Source organism: Paramisgurnus dabryanus, chromosome 18 (assembly GCF_030506205.2).
Source record: "Paramisgurnus dabryanus chromosome 18, PD_genome_1.1, whole genome shotgun sequence".
Lineage (NCBI taxonomy): Eukaryota > Metazoa > Chordata > Actinopteri > Cypriniformes > Cobitidae > Paramisgurnus > Paramisgurnus dabryanus.
In genome coordinates, this window is record NC_133354.1 from 29445806 (window position 1) to 29467640 (window position 21835).

The 21835-nt window shown below is 37.2% G+C and overlaps 1 protein-coding gene across 3 annotated transcripts in view; it reads right to left on the reverse strand.

Annotated features, from left to right (window-relative positions):
* The window catches only part of gabrg2 (gamma-aminobutyric acid type A receptor subunit gamma2), a 77552-nt gene extending 58500 nt beyond the window's left edge, over nt 1–19052 (reverse strand). For 2 of the 3 annotated variants that reach the window (XM_065287571.2, XM_065287570.2), the window contains exon 1: nt 18512–19052. In XM_065287571.2, the coding sequence (XP_065143643.1) occupies nt 18512–18624 (113 nt within the window). In that variant the 5' untranslated portion in view covers nt 18625–19052. The remainder of the gene's footprint in view (nt 1–18511) is intronic. The other variant, XM_065287569.2, reaches the window with a different exon arrangement.
* Between the last annotated feature and the right edge of the window lie 2783 nt (nt 19053–21835).

A 21835-nucleotide genomic window follows, 5' to 3' on the forward strand; every position in this document is an offset into this window, starting at 1 on the left:
TTAAGAGCAATTCCCGTGCTTACTATACCTTAGTGTGAATTGACACCCCACGGCTGTACGGTGTCTTTAAACACTTTTTTGCCTTACCGGCAAGTGGTCAAGATACGTACACATGGCCCACAATTGTATCCCCGCTTGCCGTCAAACTCAGGTTTGGCGATCCATTCTCGGGACACGGGGCTGGATTCTAAACAATAATTCAGATGCTTTCTAACTGAAATTCGATCGCAGCCCACCTCAGTTTTCCACTACGGTACTGACAGTGCAAGCGAGCACGGTCTTACGGCTGTTATTTTCTCTTCTTAGAGAGACAGCAGCCTCAGACCTTTTCATGGCTCCAAGCGTTTTGAATTGCGCCCTCTCCGGACGCTCACTCAAAAGGCTTACAGCCAAGCGGTTTATGACGTTTTTCAGCCAGATGGCTGGTTTATATCAGTGGATCCAAAGATGCTCACACCTCCACTCCGCTCCAATATTCGAAGAAATTAAGGGTAATATCAACCTCCAAGTGAGCTTGCTACCCACCACAATGAGTTTTGTTTATGACGCTCGGAAAGCTAGCTTAACACCAGAGCACGCTCACAGTCAGACGCGCGGCATCTCGTTTAAGGCGGGCTCACATACCCCCCTAACGAGTCCCAAAAAAGCTGAATATAGTGGCATTCTGTTCATAAGACCACTTCAGTTTGACTAAGCAAAGGTCCCGCCCCGAGCTGACGGCCAGGATGCTTATGCTTTAAGTTACACATGGCTGCATGAAGTGCTATCGATACGAGCTCGCCCAGCATCTGCTGTGGGTTGGACACGCCTTGCGAAGGCAATCAGCCTGCGGCGCGTGGAATGCTCGTTTGTCTCATATCAATCACCTCGTACTGTACATGCAGTCCATTTAAGGGGGTGATTTTAGCACTGCAGCACTCTCGGTCGTGTTATCCGTGATTAATGCGGTCGAGCAAACTACGGTGGTTTCATTATTCATCGAGCCAGGCTGAGATCTCGCCCCCTGTACAAGCTGACGACTCATCTGTAGAACACTTTTCTCCTCATTACAGAAGCTCGTTGCACGCCGGCTCTCGCCCCCTATGCTAATATCTATATGGCGGCGATAAAAGCGAACCACGCTTTTACGGCCGGTCATTCTATTTAAATCAAGAGCCTGTCATTTCTCAGATGCAGACGGTGCCCGAGGCGCAGCGCTCTGGAACTGTCCAAGGTCCTGAATGCAGATACGTCTGACATACATTAGTCTGCTTCACAGATCACTCACTAGCGCACCTGTCAACACAGGTTATCTATGGATCGTTGAAGTTATCACCTCCCTTAACAAATAATGCTCACTCGTGGTTAAACCTACTCCATGTGTGGATTAGCTTTACCTCGGGCATAGTCTTAGAGGTTTTTCATTTTGACTTTGTGACAAGGCCGGCTGGTCCTCGCCATCCACGTTGTCAATTTTACATCTTCGACATCCCTGCCTTGCACGCTGGGGTTTGTTGCATTAAAAGGTGCGCCCGTAAGCTCACCTGTATGGACGAAATGTTTTTTAATTATATGCATCCACTGTGCGCTTAGAGAAGCTCACCTATGCATGCTATAAGATTTCGGTATACACTAAAGGTGCGCTTGGAGAAGCTCACTTGTATACACGGCTGTGTTATCCATTTGTGACACACACACACTGTTGTTAATCATCTGTGTACATTCTTGGCGCTTTGGGTACCCAGCATTACGTTCATCAATCATATCTGTACACATTCACGGCACGTTCTGTGCACTGATTTATCTATAAGCATTCACGGTGCACTGAAGGGTTCACCTGTGTGCGCACAATTTATAATCAGTACACATTTACGGCGCACTCGAGAATCTTGCCGGCCTGTGCACTATAACACTCTGATTCATCTATATGCATTCACGATGTACTCAAGTGTTCACCTGTGCCCGCGCAATTTATTGTCAGTACACATTTACGACGCGCTTGGGAAGCTTGCCGACCTGTGCACTATAATATTACCTATATGCATCCCCGATGCGCTCGAGGGCGCACCTGGGTTCACACTATTGTGGTATCTGTATGCTACACAAACCGTTCTGCCACATATTATAGTCAGATCGGCCGTCCGTGAGCTTCGCAGATCACTTACTAAGTATGCCGGTTACTAACAGTGGCTATTTAGATGGGTCGTTGAAGCCATCGCACTGGCTCACGCCTCCCTCAATGAGCTAGGTCCTGTTGATGTTAGAGCCCACTCTGTGCGAGGTTGGCTTCATCGTGGGCTTGGTCTACAGGGGTATCTATTCTTGATATCTGCAATGCAGCCGGCTGGTCTTCGCAGTCTACGTTTGTCAGATTTTACAGCTTAGACGTCCCTGCCCTACGAGCGCAGGTTCTCTCGGCTTAATCATGCACGCTCATGTGTTTTATGTGTACACCGCGGTGCGTTCAGTGAGCTCACCAACGTGACTCTGAACTTACTTAAATCTCGCACACCCAAGCGGCGCGCTCGGTGATCGGTAAGGCACTTCAGTCCATTGTGTATGCACGGCGTGATGGGTTACGTTCCCCCAAAGCGTCAGCAACTGACGCAATGCTAAGTGAACCGTATTGAAAGGGAATGATCAGGTTAATCACGTAACCCTGGTTCCCTGAAATAACGGGAACGAGCATTGCGTAGCTGGCCGTGCTACAAATGCCTACGCGCTTCAGTCGAATGCAAGTGAGTTCATGGCGCTCTTTTCCAGACTATTATAGGGCATAGTCCCGCCCCTTTCGCGGGCTCGAACGCCATAGGTCTGTAATTTTTACTGACGTTAACCTATAGGCTTCAATCGTTAAAGTTAATAGGAGTTTCCCCCCATAGCGTCAGCAACTGACGCAATGCTCGTTCCCATTTTTTCAGGGAACCGGGGTTACGTGAGTAACCTAAGTGATTTCTTAAGAAAAATAAATAAATAATGAGAAATGCATATCAAAGAAAAATTTCGTAGGATAGTCTAGATATCGATTTGATATAAATGTGAATCTATTAAAGAGATCTTCTTTTCATGTTAGCAAGCAATAATAAAAATAAAACACACTCAATGTGCATGTGTAAAATATGTTGATGTCTTGACAGTCAGATACAGAGCGACAGATACAGTCACAGAAAACAGACAGACCCTGTCGAATTGTCTTCCAGAGAGCCCTAATGAACATTTTCTCAATACCTCTTAAGCTGAGGCCATTTGTCTAAATGACATATTGTTGTCTTTTTATTTTTTGTGAGGAGAGTGCGGGGGTGATACTGGATGCTGGAGACAGGCAGACATACAATAATAATGTTGCATTAGCTGTGTAAACATTCCCTCACTCTCTCGTTCTGTCTTCTCTCACAGCACAAGAGGATTGTGGGTAGGGAACATTTGCTTCATTTTTCATGTGTTTCCATTACCTGTGATTATAAATTAATTTAATCACACAATACATGCCTGTGTTACTAATCGAGTTTGTGCTTGTGTTAGTGCAGAGGAGCTGCCTGCCTGTCTGTCTGTCAGTTCATCCATCAATCCATCGATCCACTTATCTAGCCTATTTACATAATCCATTTTTTTATTCTTCAAGTATTATGGTACTTTAAGTACTAAGGATTATGATCAAAGGTTATGCTGTACCTCAAACATTCAAAACATCTACCTTTTCCATGTTTATGGTAAATCATGTAATATTAGAGCAATGCATTCAAACATTATTTGGATAGAATTGAAAGTATATTTTCATATCAATGCTGCTAAGGACCTTGGAAAAGCTTTTAAACAACAATGGCTGGTGTGAAGCAGTAACCATGGAGTCAGTAGAAGACAGAAAGGCACATCCTTGTGTTACTTCACTGATGGCTTCAGAAGCATCGCAGAGAACCAGAACTACAACATTACACAGTTGGACGTTACACAGCAGCTTACAAAGCTAATGAGATGCAGGGAGATTACCATTTAAAAACACTCTATTTTAATTTACCACCATTTTATTTGAGTAATTAGATCAATATCCAGCCCAGTTTCACGAAATTTCGTTATATAGTCACGTATTTTTTTGATTATTGTTTCGTGCTATTATCACGAAATTTCGTGTTTTTTCGTGATCGTATAACGAATTCCTGTTTTCGTGTGATTATCACGTATTGGTTACTCAACTGTTTTGTCCTATTTTCTTACCATTGTCGCTTCGGTTTAGGGTTAGATTTACATAAAATGACATCCCTAACCAAACCCAACTCTAACCCCAACGCCAGGCGACATATAAAAAAATAAATCAGAAAAAATAGTATAAACCAATATATAAAGTGACATTCTAATGCAAGCACCAAATCTAACCCTAAACCGAAGCGACAATGGTTTAAAAATAGGAAAAAGCAGTTGAGTAACCAATACGTGATAATCACACGAAAACAGGAATTTGTTATACGATCACGAAAAAACACGAAATTTCGTGATAATAGCACGAAAAAAGAATCAAAAAAATACGTGACTATATCACGAAACTTTGTGAGACTGGGTAGCAATATCATGAAGAATAATTAAGTGATTTTTTTTTAAGAAAAACACATACAACCTTATACAAAAATAATGTATGAATGTGCAACATAGTTTATAGCAGCAGTATATTTGCTATATTGTACAATATGTTGGGCTCTATCATACATAGGGGTGCACATAACTTTTTTGTTCTGGTTCTCAAAGGAGCACCTGGAGATGTTGCTTGGTGCTCACACATTTCATAGCGCCAACATCCTACATGCGGTCAACATCATTAATCTCCTGACTACTCTATTTGCCATATCACTTTGGTTTAAGACAATGATGTATATAAAATAAAATATACCTGGTTATTGTTTTAACACATGTAACCTTTATAAATGTCTGCTAACTCATATCAATTTCAAATTTTGTTAAAGACAAGTAAATGGTCAGAAATAAAAAAATCTGATTATGAGCAATAGCACAAATAAATACAACAGAACAAACATACAAATGAAATAAACAGTGCTGTTCATGTTTTCAGGCTGGTCTGTAATTAGAGTACAGAAACTAAATAAAGTAATCAGATAGTACTGCATAGTCTTTACTGTTTATATTGGATTCATTCTTATCAAAATATACAAAAGCTATTTAGTCAAGACAAGGAAATTATGATTTTCTTTGTCTGTGGTTTGATTAATATTAAAAACAGCATCAGTTGTTTGCAGCTTGAGGTGCGCGCAAACAAAACTTATCAAACAACACGTGAGTATAGAGATTGCGTGAGATCTGTTCCGCGTCTTGTTGTGCTTAAATATTTAAATTGGCCAATCGGGCCAGTGACTGTTGCACCTCTGCTAACACACATTAATGTTAACACGTTTGTAGTAATTATCTTACCAATGATGCACGGAGCAATCCCTAAAATTCCAGCAGTACGTAAAAGCGCCTTTTAGAGCAGTGACTGGTGCGCATTTTTTATTTTAATCTCGCATGCACAACAGTTATGTGCACCCCTGATCATACACCCAGTGCAATGCAGCGCAATGCGTGACGCAAGTGTCTTTTGGTAGCGCAAGGATCATTTTCACGTTTAGCGCCACGTTGTTTAAATAGCAAAAGCATTTGCACCCAATTTTGCACCCATGAGCGTTCTGGTCTGAAAACAAGGTGTGTTTAAGTGCAATGTTGGCGTGTTGCTATTTTGAGGCAACTAAAATAGACTACACCATTGACCAACAAAAACCTGCTCTAAAGTCTATGGTGCAATAGCGTTTTTGTTATTGAAAGAGCGTGTTAGTAATATGTGCCTATCAATGGGACAGATGCGCAGCAGCACAAAAATGCATTTAAATATGAAAAATCAAAGGATTAAAATGTAAAAGATTATTATTGAGTCTCTTGGACATATATGAGGATTGATTATGAGACGTTAGAAGGCGTAAAGAGCTGCTTCACCTGTTGCCTGATAAGTAAATAAATGCTTTGCTTTAAACAAATGCATCTATTTTTTTAAAGGTAACACTTTAGTATAGGGACCAACTCTCACTTTTAACTAGTGTCTTATTAGCTTACATATTAGTGGTTTATTAGTGCTTATAAAGGACATATTAATGCCTTGTTCTGCATGACCATATTTTACATCCCTTAACCCAATCCATAAACCTAACGTCTACAACAACTACCTTATTAGCTATTAATTAGCAGTAAATTGGGAGTTTACTAAGGCAAAAGTCATAATTAATAATCAATAAGTGTTCATTTTAAGTAATGCTTTAAAAAAAAACAATGCCGCTGTTAGTGTGCTGAAATGGCTTATCACACGTTTGTAAATTATTTGTCTCTTGTTTGTTACAAATAAAGTATTTTTAGAGTACAAAACATTTCTTGAATATTTGCAAATTATTTTATGAGATTACATTGATTATGTAGGATATCAATACATTTACAGAAATTAAAAGCCTGCTATTTTTACTTCTACAACTGAAAAAAAAGGCTTTTAAAGTCCCCCACCCCAAAAAAAAAAACAATTTTAATAAAAATTAAAACAACACATTTTTAACATTATTCTTAAACTTGTGGTCTTCTTCTTCCGCTTATTTTTTCAGTTTACAAAGTCCGTCATCTAAATAGGGATTAAACAGCGCCAGCAGATTTTAAAGGGGATGAGAGCTAAGACTCTCATTGGTTTATTGCACGTAACGCCCAAAACACCCCCATTACTCATTAGGAGATTATAAACAGACCTTTTCGACCGTGTGCTTGGCGCACAAACCATTTTTCCCGTCGTTAAATTAGCAAAAGTGGCATCGGACACGCTCATTTAGACCGTGCGCATTAGACAATGCCCTTAGATTGTTAAAAAAGGCCCCGTCATCTGTAAATATGATGCAATAATGGTATGTAAAACAATGTACAATACATTAAGTACTTAAATAAAATGTCTACTTTATCAATAATTTTCCTGTGTTGCTGCATGCCAAAAGCTCTGTATTGTAATGCGTAACGTACAACTGCACTATATCTTGAATCCCATTTAGCCCTAACATTGTCAGTAACATGAATATATTTAACAAACACATCCTCTGTGTTTTTGTTGGGTATGTAATATGAAACCCTCAAATAAACCAAGACTATTTAGAAATGAAGTACACTAAATTATAAGAAACCATTAGTATGAGAACATTCTAATAAAGGGAAATATGGGAGGGGGTTTTGCCTTACTTTATAATACATAATAAACCTTCAATACATATGGATTTTTGTTTCACATACACTATGGTGTAGGAAAAGTCATTATAGGAAAAGCTTTCTGATTTGAAACAACGCTTTTCTATTATACTGAGAATTAGTGAATGTATGCTATCCTTATTGGAAATCACACACAATAATTTACGTTGACATTAAAATAAAAATGGCAGTGAATCCATAGAGCAGAAAATCTTTCTCAAAGGTTATGTGCTACTTAACTCTAAATGCCTTGATTTGATAATAAAGATTCAGGAGAGATAATCTAACCTTTTTAACAGACACATTAAGCTGTCCATCTTTTCTCTTGTCTGCTGTTTATGGAAGGAGAGTGAAATCATTAGGTTTAGGAACTTTAAAGGATCCGTTTTAACTTACAAACAACTTTATGACGATAGATGTACATTATTGATCTAGGAGTGAATATTCTGAAAGATAATTTACACAGAGGTTTCTGGAACTGTATCCTGAACTTCATACCGCAGAGCTTCATTAAATTGTATACTATATATGCAGTCTAAATAGTAAATGGCATACACATAATACAGTGATATTATATAACTAAGTATCTCATGTCACTGTATAATAATTATTATAATAATAAAACATTGCAACATTATTTTCATTATATAATATACATAGTAGCATACTGCAATGCATCCTAGTCAATCATCAAAGTAATATTTCATTATTACTGTAGTACAATAAAGAAGAAAGATTGTTTTATATTACAGTACTGTGCATGGGGAGTGCAGTTTTGATTAAATTATAAACAGTTCAAAAATATTTTAATAGGCATACAATATCTTGTGAAATATGACACAGACAGCATGAAAACACAATCCGTCTTGTCTGGTCCACAAGGCTTCTTTGAGCCACAGAATTAGATTTTCATGACCAATTAACAATCAGCCCCAGTACTCACTCACTGAGTACTTTACTGTATATGAGGCTCATTATGAAAAACAAGATAACCATCCATTTATGAGACACTAGTGCCATTTTGTTGTTTAAGTCCAACTACTTGATCAAAATATACCATCTGGTGTCCAAAATGAGGCGGCAGACAAGCAAATGAAGCCAAGATTCATGTGCCCACATCTACAGTACAGGCTAGAACAGTGCTTCTCAACTCCAGTCCTGCCCTGCAGAATACTTTTAAGTGCACCTATTTCATTGCTAAAAACAACCTTATTTTGTGCATTTGGTATAAAAGAATGTGTTTGCGTGGTTTATGGTATCATATTAATATAATATCATACTTGCATATGGTGGTTTATGGCCCTTAAGATTGAAATCATGTATGATCTTATGAGGTTGTTTTTAATCATGTTTGGTGGGAGTGTAATGGACCATTTAAAATACTGTATTTATGTATTTTATGTAAAATGTAAGTATGAATTAGGTCCTGAATTATTGAATATATTTGTGTAACAAATTTTGTAATTTGATACATGATACAAATTGATGTCTTTGTACTTTGTGTATGTGAATTGCAAACGGAAGTTCAATGATATTTGTGTTGAAATTGTCCTCTTCAGGCACCGTAGCGAACAGGTGCACAAGTAATCATGATGAGATGGCAGGTGGACATATATGCTAGACGCCAGTTGTTTGAGTTGGTATATTAAAATGTGTTTTTATACTTCGCATCATTTGAGCAGAATTGGATGCACGTTTAAAGGTGGAATACGTAGAATTTTTACCACTAAATGGCGCCAAAACACAATAACATCAAATGACGTTGTTTAATGACGCTCTGAAGGCACGTGGAATTATGGGATTTGTAGTCTTTAACTCAACCGCTGATGGCCATCAATCAGACGCGAACGCGAAATCACATTGACGGATATGGTAATCAAGTCATAAATGTTGCGTTTGATGACATCGTTTATTTCATTATGTAAGTTTATATGTGATGTTCAAAACGAAATTGTTAGTCATAGCAGTATTAGTCCAAATTCGATGGTTAACACAGCACAGAATTAATTTTTCATCTTACAATCTACAATGATTTTTCACAAAATGTATTTGACAGTACAAATCTTATTTTGATGTGTCTTAAAATGACCATTTATATTGCTTTACAATACCTTTTGATGTGCATATCGTCCGCGGGAAGACGCGCTGATTACAGTCTACACACTAATGTTGTGATCAATATAATAGCATATGTTTTTTGAAGGGTTACGAATCAAAACAACTCACCCATCGCGTAAAACACAAGCAGGATCAGAATATTGGTCTAGTTAAATGTTGTCGTGAAGCTCTCTCCATCCAGATAATGCAACACCGTATTGATCCTCATACTTTCTCTCGTTTTGTTTCAAACTCTTCTTGGGTCGTTTGGTTGGCCCATACGCTTACGGGAGCTGTCTTTGCTGACACAACCAGCAGCAGACGGTAAAGAGTAATCCATAAGTCCATAAGCAAGCGCGTAGTAACGCATAGTTCCGCATTTGTCCATGACACTGGCTGCGTCCGAAAACTCAAGGCAGTGACTTGTTGCCTCGCTGCCTCATGAGGAGATGACTTCGGAGGCATGAAGGAAGCTCAGAGAAAGGCTTTCAGATGCACTTCAAAGGCAGCGTGTTCGAAATATAAACAGAGAGCGCCTTTGTGATAACTAATCACATATTTGAAAACTATAATACCAATTTCTCGCTAGAAATGCAATTAAAATGTGTAAAAAGTGAAAATATACGTTTATTTACACTAAATTTGTGCTCTAGTCGCTTCCTTGGCCGCCATTTTATTTTTTCGAACTCGACCACTGTTGTCATGTGGTTTACGTCAGTAAAGGCGGCGACAAAGGGTCACATGGATATTAACGTCATTGACAGGAGACTGCACTGCCCCGTGTCAAAGTTTTGAATGGCAATTTTCTCACGATTTACAAGTAGTTGAAAACATTACAGATATTGATAGTAATCAGCTGGACAAAATATTTAACACTGGCCTAGTGGTTTTTGGACATTTTACTGCAAATATCTTACAAATTGCACCTTTAATGTTGACGACAGGATTATGATATCTGGTTTGCACTCCTTGGAGAGCGTAGCAAGGTATGTTGATCGATTAATGAAATGAATGCATCAATGAATGTTTGTGTAATGTAATGTTTGTGATGTCTATTTATGCAATTTGATGTTTACAAGGTTGTTTGAATATGAATTTGTCTTTTGTATAGTTTTCACAGTGCTGTGGGGTGTTGCAAGTGATGTATTAAATAAAGATGCTGTTTGGATTCATTGCGTTGTCTTATATGGTGAATTGAAAGAAACTTCACGCAACATTTGAGGCTCTCGGATCCAAGGGGTTGTTACACAACAATATTTTCCACATACCGTACATTTTTGTAGCTCCAGATATGCTTTCCTCAAACGCTCTGATTTTGTACAAAACTCATTGATTTGAAAGTTGTGATTGGCCTGAATACCTCTGACGTCAGCTGGAAATGTGACGCTCCTTACCATGTTTGAAAGATTCACTCACAATGCAATGCTTACAGGAGTTAACTTACAGAAAATTGATGCAGAGAGACAGCGCAGTTATGCTAATTTGAAAACCACGCCCACCGGGGGGAAAACAATCCAACCGTCTCTATTGACTTTGTATTGCAAGAGGCCGCCTCCTTATCATTTCTGGCTTATAACAAAAACACAATAATGACTAAAAGCTACTGTGTGAAAAGGTGTACAACTAAGAACCCAGAAATAAATTTTTATAAGCTGTCGAGCCGTAAAACCCAGACTTTAAAGGTGCTCTAAGCGAATTCACGCGTCTTAGACCATTTTTTTGTTCACTATCTGCTTGCTGCCTGTCCGCTGATCAAACTGTAAAAACGCGATCTCTGTAGACAGCCCAGGCTCCACAAACTGCAATAAAAACACAGTGGCCAAACCTAGCACCACGAAACATTACAAAGTGTTCCAGCCAATAAACGACAAGAAGGATTTGGCGGTGTGGCGCGTTCATGAAAGCACAGAAGGGAGGGGGAGGAGTTAGCTACGCTCTGTTTGTTTGAAAAAAGTTAAAACATCAACAAAAAGTGACGTCACACAGATTTGCTTTAAGCGCCTTTAATGAGAAAAAAGTGGATCGCCGACTACGTTTTCCTCTAGTGGACGCAGTTCTATTAATAGTAGTACTATGAAAAGTTGCCTGTTTTCCACTTTTGTGTCTTTAAACGCTCGTTTTTTGCTTACAAAACTTATTTCTTATTTCTGTTTTTTTTTTATTTGTTAGCTGCACACTCTGGGGCTGTTTACACTTGGTATTAAGATGTGTTTTCATCGATCGGATCACAAGTGGACGAGAGAGACACATTACGTTTACACCTGGTATTTAAATCTGTCTCTTTTGTCCACTTTCGACCACTTCTGTCCTGAATACTGTGAGGGGATGGTCCATGAGACGGTGGGCAAGTCTCTCTGCTGTCATTCAAACCCGAGCGGGAGTAATTATGAGTTTATATGGACGCAAACTAATATTATGTCAGAGTCCACTGCTTGTTTAGCAAGTAAACATGCTGCACAGTGTTTTGTACGTGTGTATGTTAGAGCTTTCTCTAAATTTTCAGTGCAATTGATGAAATAGGATCGCGCAACTTTCACGCTTTCAAAACGAAACTACGGAGAACACCCGCAGTAGTTTTATCAATGAAATGCTAAAAATAGCGCTGTTCACCGTATGTTCACGCCAGAAGTCAAAAAAAGACGTAAAACTTGTGTTTAATACCTCAGATTAGATAAATGGGCGGAGAGAAGGCGGTCGCGTGTGGCTGTTCGAACACATTCAACCACATTGCGTTCCGCAACTCCAAAGCGATCCGATCGAAAGTGGTTTCGACTACCTCTGGATGTGGTTGAAAGTGGTCGAAAGTGGATGCGTTCAAAACGTTTTGAACACCATTTACACCTGGCGTTAACGTCGTCCACTTGTGATCCGATCGATGAAAACGCATGTTAATGCCAAGTGTAAACAGCCTCTCTGTCACACAGAATCTTTTGGGCATTATTCTGCTTTTTGTTATTACCCCGAAATGACAAGGAGGCAGCCTCTCGAAATACAAAGTCAATGGAGATGGATGGATTGTTTTTCCCCGGTGGGCGTGGTTTTCAGTTTATGACGCGTTGCGCTCTGTCTCTATACAATCTGTGTGTTTGTTGTAGTCCAAGAAAAGAGATTTACCTCTGAGACACTAACTCGCGTTTTGTTTACTTTTTATGGTATGTACCTTATCGTTAACATGTACAGTACTAATACACACATACACACCAAAGGAAATTTAAAATCATGAATCGAACCATAGTTGCTCTTCTAATGTCTCCATATATAAAACACCTGATTCAGTTCATCAGCTTGTTAGTGTATTAATTAATTAAATGTTTCAAACATTCTGTCAGGAGGCTGATGAGTGGAATCAGGTGTTTTATATTAGGAGACATCTAAAGCATTTTGGGAGGACCGGAGTTTAGAACCTCGGGGCTAGAAGATACAAAGCTACAGTATTACCAACACATCAGATGACTTGTAGTGGCCTGTAATTCCCTAATTAGATGACATTCAAATCACTTTAGCTATTCAAAGGCTATGCTAAGCCTAACTAAACCAGATCACTCGGCCTAAATCAATATTATATTTGCAACAGTACTTTATGGCGGTCATTCCAAATCCCAGATTTTGTCAGTGGACATAACAGTGTACTAATATAAATGTACATAATAAACATATGTTTGAGTTTGATTCCCTTCATCCGAATGCATACAAGTCATTGTAGCCAACTCATAAAATACTTATGCTTTTATGTGTAATCATGCTGCACAGGAAAATCCCCAGTGTTAAATTAACTCTATCAGTGTTAAATCAACACTATTTGGTGTTTATATAATCCACACCAAGATCGGTGTTAAAAAAGACTGGTGTTAAAAATATAACTCTGAATCAGTGTTAAAGTTAATGAGATAATGAAGTGATGATTAAGACATTAATGGTGAACACCTGCTGGTCATTCAAATCAATTACATTTTGGACATTTTCCTGTCTCTACATTTTTATTTTGATGACTCGTTTTCTGGAGAAAATACTAAAATAATAAAGAAAGACAAATTATTAAATGCAATAAATGAATACTGTTGGGTGTATCCCTCCAAAAGCTTTCACGTTTGCCCCTCTATCAGCATCTCTGTTTGAAAATAAAAAGATAACTTGCTGAGTTATTTTCTAATTGGATAAGTTTAACTTCTAAACAGCTGTCAGAACAAAATACAAGTGCTCAACTATTCCAGCATCCACACGCGTGATTTAGTAGACAAATCTTCTTTCTGACGTGATGTCTCACAAGTCAAATAGACATTTATCACAAAATGTGTCACATTAAATCTTAAGTTTGTGTTTGTTATGAGTTCATTTGAAGTCACCATTACTGTGATTAGTGTTTCCTTTAGTTAGGCATTTGTCCCTTGATCTCCTCTGATCTAACTCTCCTCTTTTAGCAATAGCAACAATGTTTTAGTAAAACCACTTGTTCATTGCTTCATGTAAGTGGAAAACCTTCCAGACCTTCTCAGTTTATTTTTATTATATTCTACTCTACAAATCATTGAAACATTTGATCACAAATTAATTATTAAGAAACAGGCATATAGAAAAGCTCTATGCAAATGACATTGTATTGAATGAGACTGCCGTAATGCTTTAGTGTTTTTTGTTGTTGTTGTTGTTTTTTGCTTAAGAGAGACTTCATGATTTCTGATACAAATCTCAACAATGGTGACAGTTAATGGTAAGAAAGTTGCTAATTTTTTGTCATGTTGCAATGCATGATGGGATTTATGAATGAGTTTTCTACAATCCTGGTACCCAGCATGCATTGCGGCATGACGTTTTGTTGTTGATTGTCACCATGATTGTGTTTTATAGGCTGATTGTTGATGTCTCAGTGTGTCTGACTTACACCACAGATTAGATTTGGGTAAAAAATATTTAACTCTTCAGGGTATGTGGACTTTCACAGCACTGTTGGATTTCATGGGAGCCTCACAGGATTGGCAGAACATAAATTAAACACTTATATTCATTGATTACTCTTTTATGATATCATTGAATCCCAAGACTTATACTTTCATACTAATGAACAAAGTATGAGTTATAGACTTCATTTCTCTCATCTTCCTCTGCTTTAACAGATGTGTTTTATAAACACACTGCCACAATGAGCAGAAGAAAATTAACACCAAACTTCAAGACCCAACTAAAGGAAACACTAATCGGAGCAATGGTGACTTACTTTATGAACCAGATTTTCAGCAGTTCTTTAGAAGTTCAACCTATCATCCATGTAACTCTGGAAGCAAGTTGTAATTTTAGTTTTCAAACAGAGATGATGATAGTGTTCATTTAACTATGGTGATTTCATCTATTGCATTTAATAATTTGGCTTTCTTCCTCATTTTAGTATTACTTTCTCCAGAAAAAGAGTCAACAAAATAAACATTTTAAGACGGGAACATTCCAAAATTTAGTTGATTTGACACAGAATGACCAGCAGGTGTTCACTATTAATGACTCAATCACTTCATTATCTTATTAACTTTAACACTGATTTAGTGTTTTTTTAACACCTATCTTGGTGTGGATTATATAAACACCGAGCAGTGTTAATTTAACACTGGGGATTTTACTGTGTGTATACTGATATATACAGTATATAATTGTGAAATGTGCAACAGTTATCTTGTTGAAGTAATCATTAATCTAAATCTAATCAAATATTTCCATAAGCTTGCAGAGCTAATGTTTTGAAATTAAGAAATACTAAATGTTGGTTTCCTTGTATTATACAGTATAGGGAAATTGAAAACAAAGTAATTTATGTATCAATGGTTCATCAGATAATGAATAAATGGGTGAATAAATGTAAGTATTTCCTGGAAACTTAGATGATAGGAAAATAAAGGGATGTGATGTCAGATCTCACTGCATTATTCTGTGGCCAACTTTTACATTTATGAGTTTTGCTTCTCCAATGTCTTTCATGATAAGGTTAAGGTACTTCTACAGGATGTGCTCTTAAACCAGCGTGCTGAGTGTCATCAAAGCCAACTATAATCGTTTTATCATACCACAGGCCAACATATTCATCCCTGCAGTGCAACTCCAGATGAAAATGTCACACAGGATGCAGTTTACAAGTCTCACTACTGCCACACTCTCATTGACTGGGAAAGGTTTTGATTGCCTAGAGTCTGACTGTTAGGATACAAAGATATCCCAAAAGAATTAAGATAACTTAGATTCAGGCCACAAAAGAAAGACATAGGCTAATTTATGGAGAAAGTTTTTTCAGAAAACTGTTGGTTTCTGCTGATTATAATATGCAGCAATAAGAAAACAATCATAGTGGAAGAAAACAAAATGATGAAATATGAGATGAAAGAGTGTAGAGCACTCAACTTCAATGCACCACTCCAGCAGCACATCAGGATCAAATTTCAAATAGAAGTTTTTCCATTGGCTATATTAAGCTCATTATATTCTCGATGAGGTGGATGGTTTGGGGGACTAAAGTAAAATAAAAGTTAGGTGAGAGAAAGCAGAGCCTCGTGTGATTAATTGATAAGAAAATGTCCTCCTACTGTACCGCACTAAATGTGTCAGAATAGCTCATCTGCTGGACATTGCTAGTTTTGGTCATTTCTGAATCTATATTATGAACCTAAAATTACTGGAAGCAATGAGTTTTGATGTATTAGGTTCACCTTTCTGAGACTTTCATTAGACCTAAAAATAGACAAATCCCTATACAGAGCTAATGTTTTAAAAAGAAGTTGACTACTATGATAATGATGGTAAGCACATAGTTGATGGTATCCATTGACATCTAGCATTTGTTTTTCCTACTATGGATGTCAGTGGGTACCATCAACTTTGTGGTGGCTACCATTATTTATCAAGTATCTTCTTTTGTGTTCAACAGAATAAAGAAACCCATACAGGTTTAAAACAACATGGGGGTAAGTAAATGATGACAGAAATCACAATTTTCCCTTTTTCTGAGTCTTTAATTTTGTGGTTTTAGTATCAGCTTGTACTGTCCCAAAATTCAAACACATTACTGAGACCACAAATGACTCCCAATACCGATTTGTTGACTATATCCGATTCTTTCTCTCTTTCTTTTTTTGACGACATGTTTAAATCATCTTCTAAAAACGACTTGTATCCGATATCAGCATTTACCCTTGACGAAGCAATTTAAGGTAGGCATACTGACCTACTGACCAAAAGCTTAAACCACAGAGGAAGTAAAATGTTGCGATATGCAATGGACACAGACAAATTGATTACAAAAGATTATAGAGCTTTAAATCGTTAACAAGACATAAAACATTATTCCACTAAGTTGAGCCGTCACGCCAAAGATGCTCTGCTAAGAGTCATATGATCGCGGGTGGTGTCCACCTGAGTTGACGTCATTTGCCAGCATCGCATTTTCAATGATGCATGACACGTCTTGAGATGGGAACATGCACTCTAAAAATGGCTGGGTTATTTTTGACCCATAATGGGTAAATATTGGACAGAAAACTTGCTGGGTTAAAAACTGACCCAATGCTAGGTTATTTTACCCCAACTTCTGGGTTATTATACCCCATGGTTGCATAACAACAACCCAACATTGGGTCATTTTTGACCCAGCATGGGTCTGGGGTCAAAAATAACCAAGCCCATTTTTAGAGTGTGCGATCTGTCCGCTTACATTGCAGATGCGAATGTATGTATCATATTTAATATCTTATTTTTTCAGCATATGAATAGAGCCTGAAACCAATCTGAGAATATCGGAATCTATGCGCTTTTTCCTGCTTACAGGTAGGATCTGTGCCACTTCAGGGAAAAAATCGTAATTGAGTCACTTCAAACAGGCAGTGTAAATGTGGCCTTAGTGACATTGTGAGTATTCAGTATGTAACTGACACTGTCGATCAATATTTTTTAACATTGTTGAAAAGTTGTTATCTGAAAGCTGTTGTTAAGATTAATCAATAGCATACAGTAAATACAGATATTCTCCTTTTCAAATCCAAATAACTTGTGTATCGAACAAGAAGCTCATTATGAAGGGATTCTTATTTTATAAAGCAACACAGACTTTTAGTATTATTACAATATGATTTTGTCGTCAGTAATCTCCTAAATTCAGGAGGCCAATATGGGACCTATGCAAGTAAAGACCTCATGAAATGGTATGCAAATGTATTTCCTGTGTTGACATGTTCTACTAAAACAAAAAGTTTAAAGAGAACATAGCAAATGGCTTGTCTGGTTTCATCAAAAAGCCAATACAGTGAATGTGCTATTGCTAGTCATAAGTTTATGTTTTGAGTATTGAGGGTAAATTTAGTGGACAAACATTGGTATGGTCGAATTAAAGATCTACTCTATCGCCTCTATATGCCTCAATTATAGAATTTACATCTGAGGACTTACAGATTAAAGAAACAATATAGTTAGCATATTAGCATGTTCAGATCACAAGGTTGGGCACCCTTAGCATTAGTAAGCTATATTTAAGCATATTTTAAACCCATGTTAAAAGCCTGTTCATTTTAGTTCAACCCTTCGTTTGTGTGTTTTAGTGGTTTGTGGCATTATAAGAATCAGATGGTGTGGTTAGGCCACACTGATTGTTAATTCTTCATCAGCAGGTGGAGAGGAGGCGGTTCAACCCCCCGACTTGTATCTTCTTAAACAAACATCTTTACTGAAATGGCGTCAGGTACAGATAAAGCTATAAACTTTAGCTTGGCTATTTACAATGACAAACCAGTGCAAGCTTCATCTATCCTGTTCTCTGAATGCTAACCCAACATTTCTGGAATTTACTTTGAAACGTGGCACACATACTGAATGAATAAATTATTATTATCCTATAACTATCACGATTATCATGACAATATAATAATAATAATAATAGAATTATTGTGTAGCTTATACCGATGTCGATAAACATGTAGGCTCTTCCGATGTAGCATCACTCATATTCACAAGACAGCATACCGTCACACAACGATATATTTGACGATGTGATATATCATAACGTATGTTCATTCCTATACTAGCAACACTATCCGTTAAGGCTAACGGATTAGAGAAATCCCTCAGAAACAGAGCAGCACCATGGACAAACACATAAGCCTATAACGTTTATACACGACATCCAATGTGTGCGCGCTAGATTCGGCAATCGATATCATATTCTTACCTTAAGGGAAGATGGGCGATCAGAAAAGCCCATAGAAATAGCTTGACTGTGATGGTGGGTACGGCCATTGCATTCAAGCATTCAGATAAATGAAGAGAAGCCATGATCACCATCTTCCTCTCTCTTCACGCAGATGGACGTGTCCCCTTTATTTACTGCCTTTCTTCGCTATGACACATAGCAGATCGCGGTTGCTTTCGCGTCTAGAAGCCTTTGCCGTAACGCACCGCGATGCAATGAAGCTCTCACAAAATAACGCAACCAAACGGAGACGACTTCCAGTTATATGTGAGCAATGCGCAGAAAACAAAGAAAATAAACGCGGATAATAAACGTGATTTTCCCGGGTGTCTTTATATCCAGTATTTCTGACAAATGTTTGAATGCAGCTGTTTGTAGGGTCAGAGGATCTGATGCGCGCAGCGGCAGCATACAGCAACACATGCGTGGTAGAGATCGAATCAAAGCTCACCAGCTTCTATTAATAAAACCTTTCCGCTGCATTCAGACGCTATACAGTACCATGCACGACTGAATGCTTTAGGCATAACGTTATACGCGTTGTCGTTTATAAGATGGATAATGCACCTGGATTTGTTAAATAAATTGACTGGTGGGGTTGTGATTGGATTATGTGTGTCCATAGTGAGAATATCTGGAATATTTTTGTCTGTACAGCATATTGGGAAAAGAAAATTACGACAAAGAAACTAAACTAAAAAAAACAAACAGTTAATTGTGTTATTAATGACGTGGGATGAGTGTAGTTCTTTATTATCTGTAGTTTGTTTATGGTTGCCAAGCAACGCGACAACTTTGTGCTTTGAAATGGAATTTGACAATCGAGCAATAGTGCATTTTGCATTTATTAATAATTAATAATGTGCCTTCATACAAATTGTTATTATGTAGATTTTAGATGTGTTATAGGGAAAATACTGTACAGTAAAATATTCGTTATATGATATTATTGACTTGAGGTGTTCAACGTTGTTAGTATGTACGTTTAATTTTTTTTAGAATGAAGTGAAAGTTTGTCTGTAAGAAGAAAAAGTTAATGTTCCGTGTGATTGAGAGAGAGAGAGAGAGAGAGAGAGAGAGAGAGAGAGAGAGAGAGAGAGAGAGAGAGAGAGACGGTCATGCGTCACAGGAAGCTGTCATGCGTCACACGATGAGGAATAAGAAGAGCAATTACACGTGATGTACCAAATGATCGCTGTAAAGCTTACAGAAGTCACCTATAAGTCCAATTGATGTACAAAAAGAAGTAACCAAGGCTATTAATGCGAGGAAACTCCGTTTCAACACTATACATATGTAGCTAAGCAAAGCACTTCAGCACCACGGAGGAGCTGTCCATGGTGCTGAAGTGCTTCACCTGGATTTGTAAAGATTAGAAGATAGCCATAGATCATATTTTGACTCTAATTTGATAGATTTTCAAATGTCCAAAATTTCCAACTGAGATTTTTTTATATTTAAATGTTTTTTTTATATTTAGCTTTAGGGATAGTTTTTTTTTAAGAATGGGCTATGAGGAAAAATGTTCAGATCTTAAGGCATCAAAAAATTGCCTGTGCCAAACACCCCCGTAGGGCTTCTTTCAACTTGGAAGGCACTGTAAATTTAAAATGAGTAGAAAACAAGCTTGAAGTTAGTGAGAGATCATTTAATGTTAAAAACAAGCATCTCTTGTAAACAGAAATCTGCTTGGCAATGTCCATTAGCACAGAAAACCAAAAGTTATATTATGTCCTTATTAGGAAAGAATGTTCAGTCAAATGTGGAGTCTATTTGGTATGTATGGTGGAATAGCATGTTCAATTTATGACACTGGCATGCATTTAAATATTATTATTTATTTATGAATTGCATATTGCATTATTATTATTATTATTATTAGTAGTAGTAGTAGTAGTAGTAGTAGTATTGTAATTATTATTATTAGTATTATTAGTATTGTAATTATTATTATTATTATTGTAATTTTCATTATTATTATTATGCATATTATTATTATTATTCTAGATTTGTACCTCTGATAAAAATCATCTACTTTAAATTATCCTCAAAGTGTTGCTTGAAGGAACCGTATGTAAGAAATGTATATCAATTAATCATAAAATGGCCCTGATATGTCACTAGACATTAAGAAATCATTTTCATTTCAAATACTTATATTACTGACAACAGTGGTCCAGTCAGGATATTGTCATTTAAAAAGTGGAGTTGCAGCCCTCAACTGATGTTTATGTTGTCATTTTGTGTATTGGCCACCAGTTGTGTGATTGCAGTACCAGTTTTAGCCACAAGTTTTGTGATTGCAATATCAGTTTTGGCCACAATCCTACATATTGTTCCTTTAAAGTGTAAGCAAAGAAATTCACTACATGCCATTGTTTCTAATGAATTATCTAATGTCAGATTACTCATAAACTAAGTGAATCATTGTGCCTGCATGATTTATCCACTTAGTTTAGCCAATGGCCATAAGTAAAATATAAAAACAGCCCAGTCCTCTTTTCTTTAGTGATTTTAGCTTGTGCCATGAATGTTAAGCATAAATGCTCAGCATCAAAGTTAGCTATGTAATATCATGTTTGGCTGTGGTCATGCTTGTTTTTTTGTTAAACAGGACTGCATATTATCAGAGAACACATGCATTAATTGTTTAACTCTTATTCTGTAACTCTCTTTTTTTTTTATTTCATTTTCATCATCTCATATTTTTTAAATGTCCCAAGATTACGTATTGAACATCTGACTCGCTTTTGAAGTTAACAACTTTATATCTTGAGAGATTTGAAAAATATGTCTTGTCAAAAATTGAGTTTTCAAGTAATAGGCTGAGAGTTTTTTTAGATTGTTTTCATTAGGTTAAAGGAAAAGACTATTCCTTACCCAAAGACAAAGAAACACTAGCAGGTTTATTATTGAGTTAGACCATTTTTGGAGGCTTGGGGAACGCATGGGACCATACGTCATTTTGAATAAGTGTCTACCAAATGCACCAATGCAAAGCTGTGTCAACATTGACTCAGGCTTTCTCTCAAATGTAATTTTACAAATGGCACACAGTTTGTTGTTTTAGAGTAAATCCAACAAAAGACTACCCAGAATTTGGAGCAATCAAAATTGCAACTTTGTAGCAAGCAGTGTCCTCTCACTGACCTATAAAAATCTCATGAAGGATAACTGTATTGATATGAAGAGTTTAGGAATAGCTTGGAGGAAAGAAAATTAAACATCGGTGTTGTTAGTAAAATAATGCACCAATATATATGTAATGGTCAAACTAAATAACCATTAAGGAACTCTGGATTA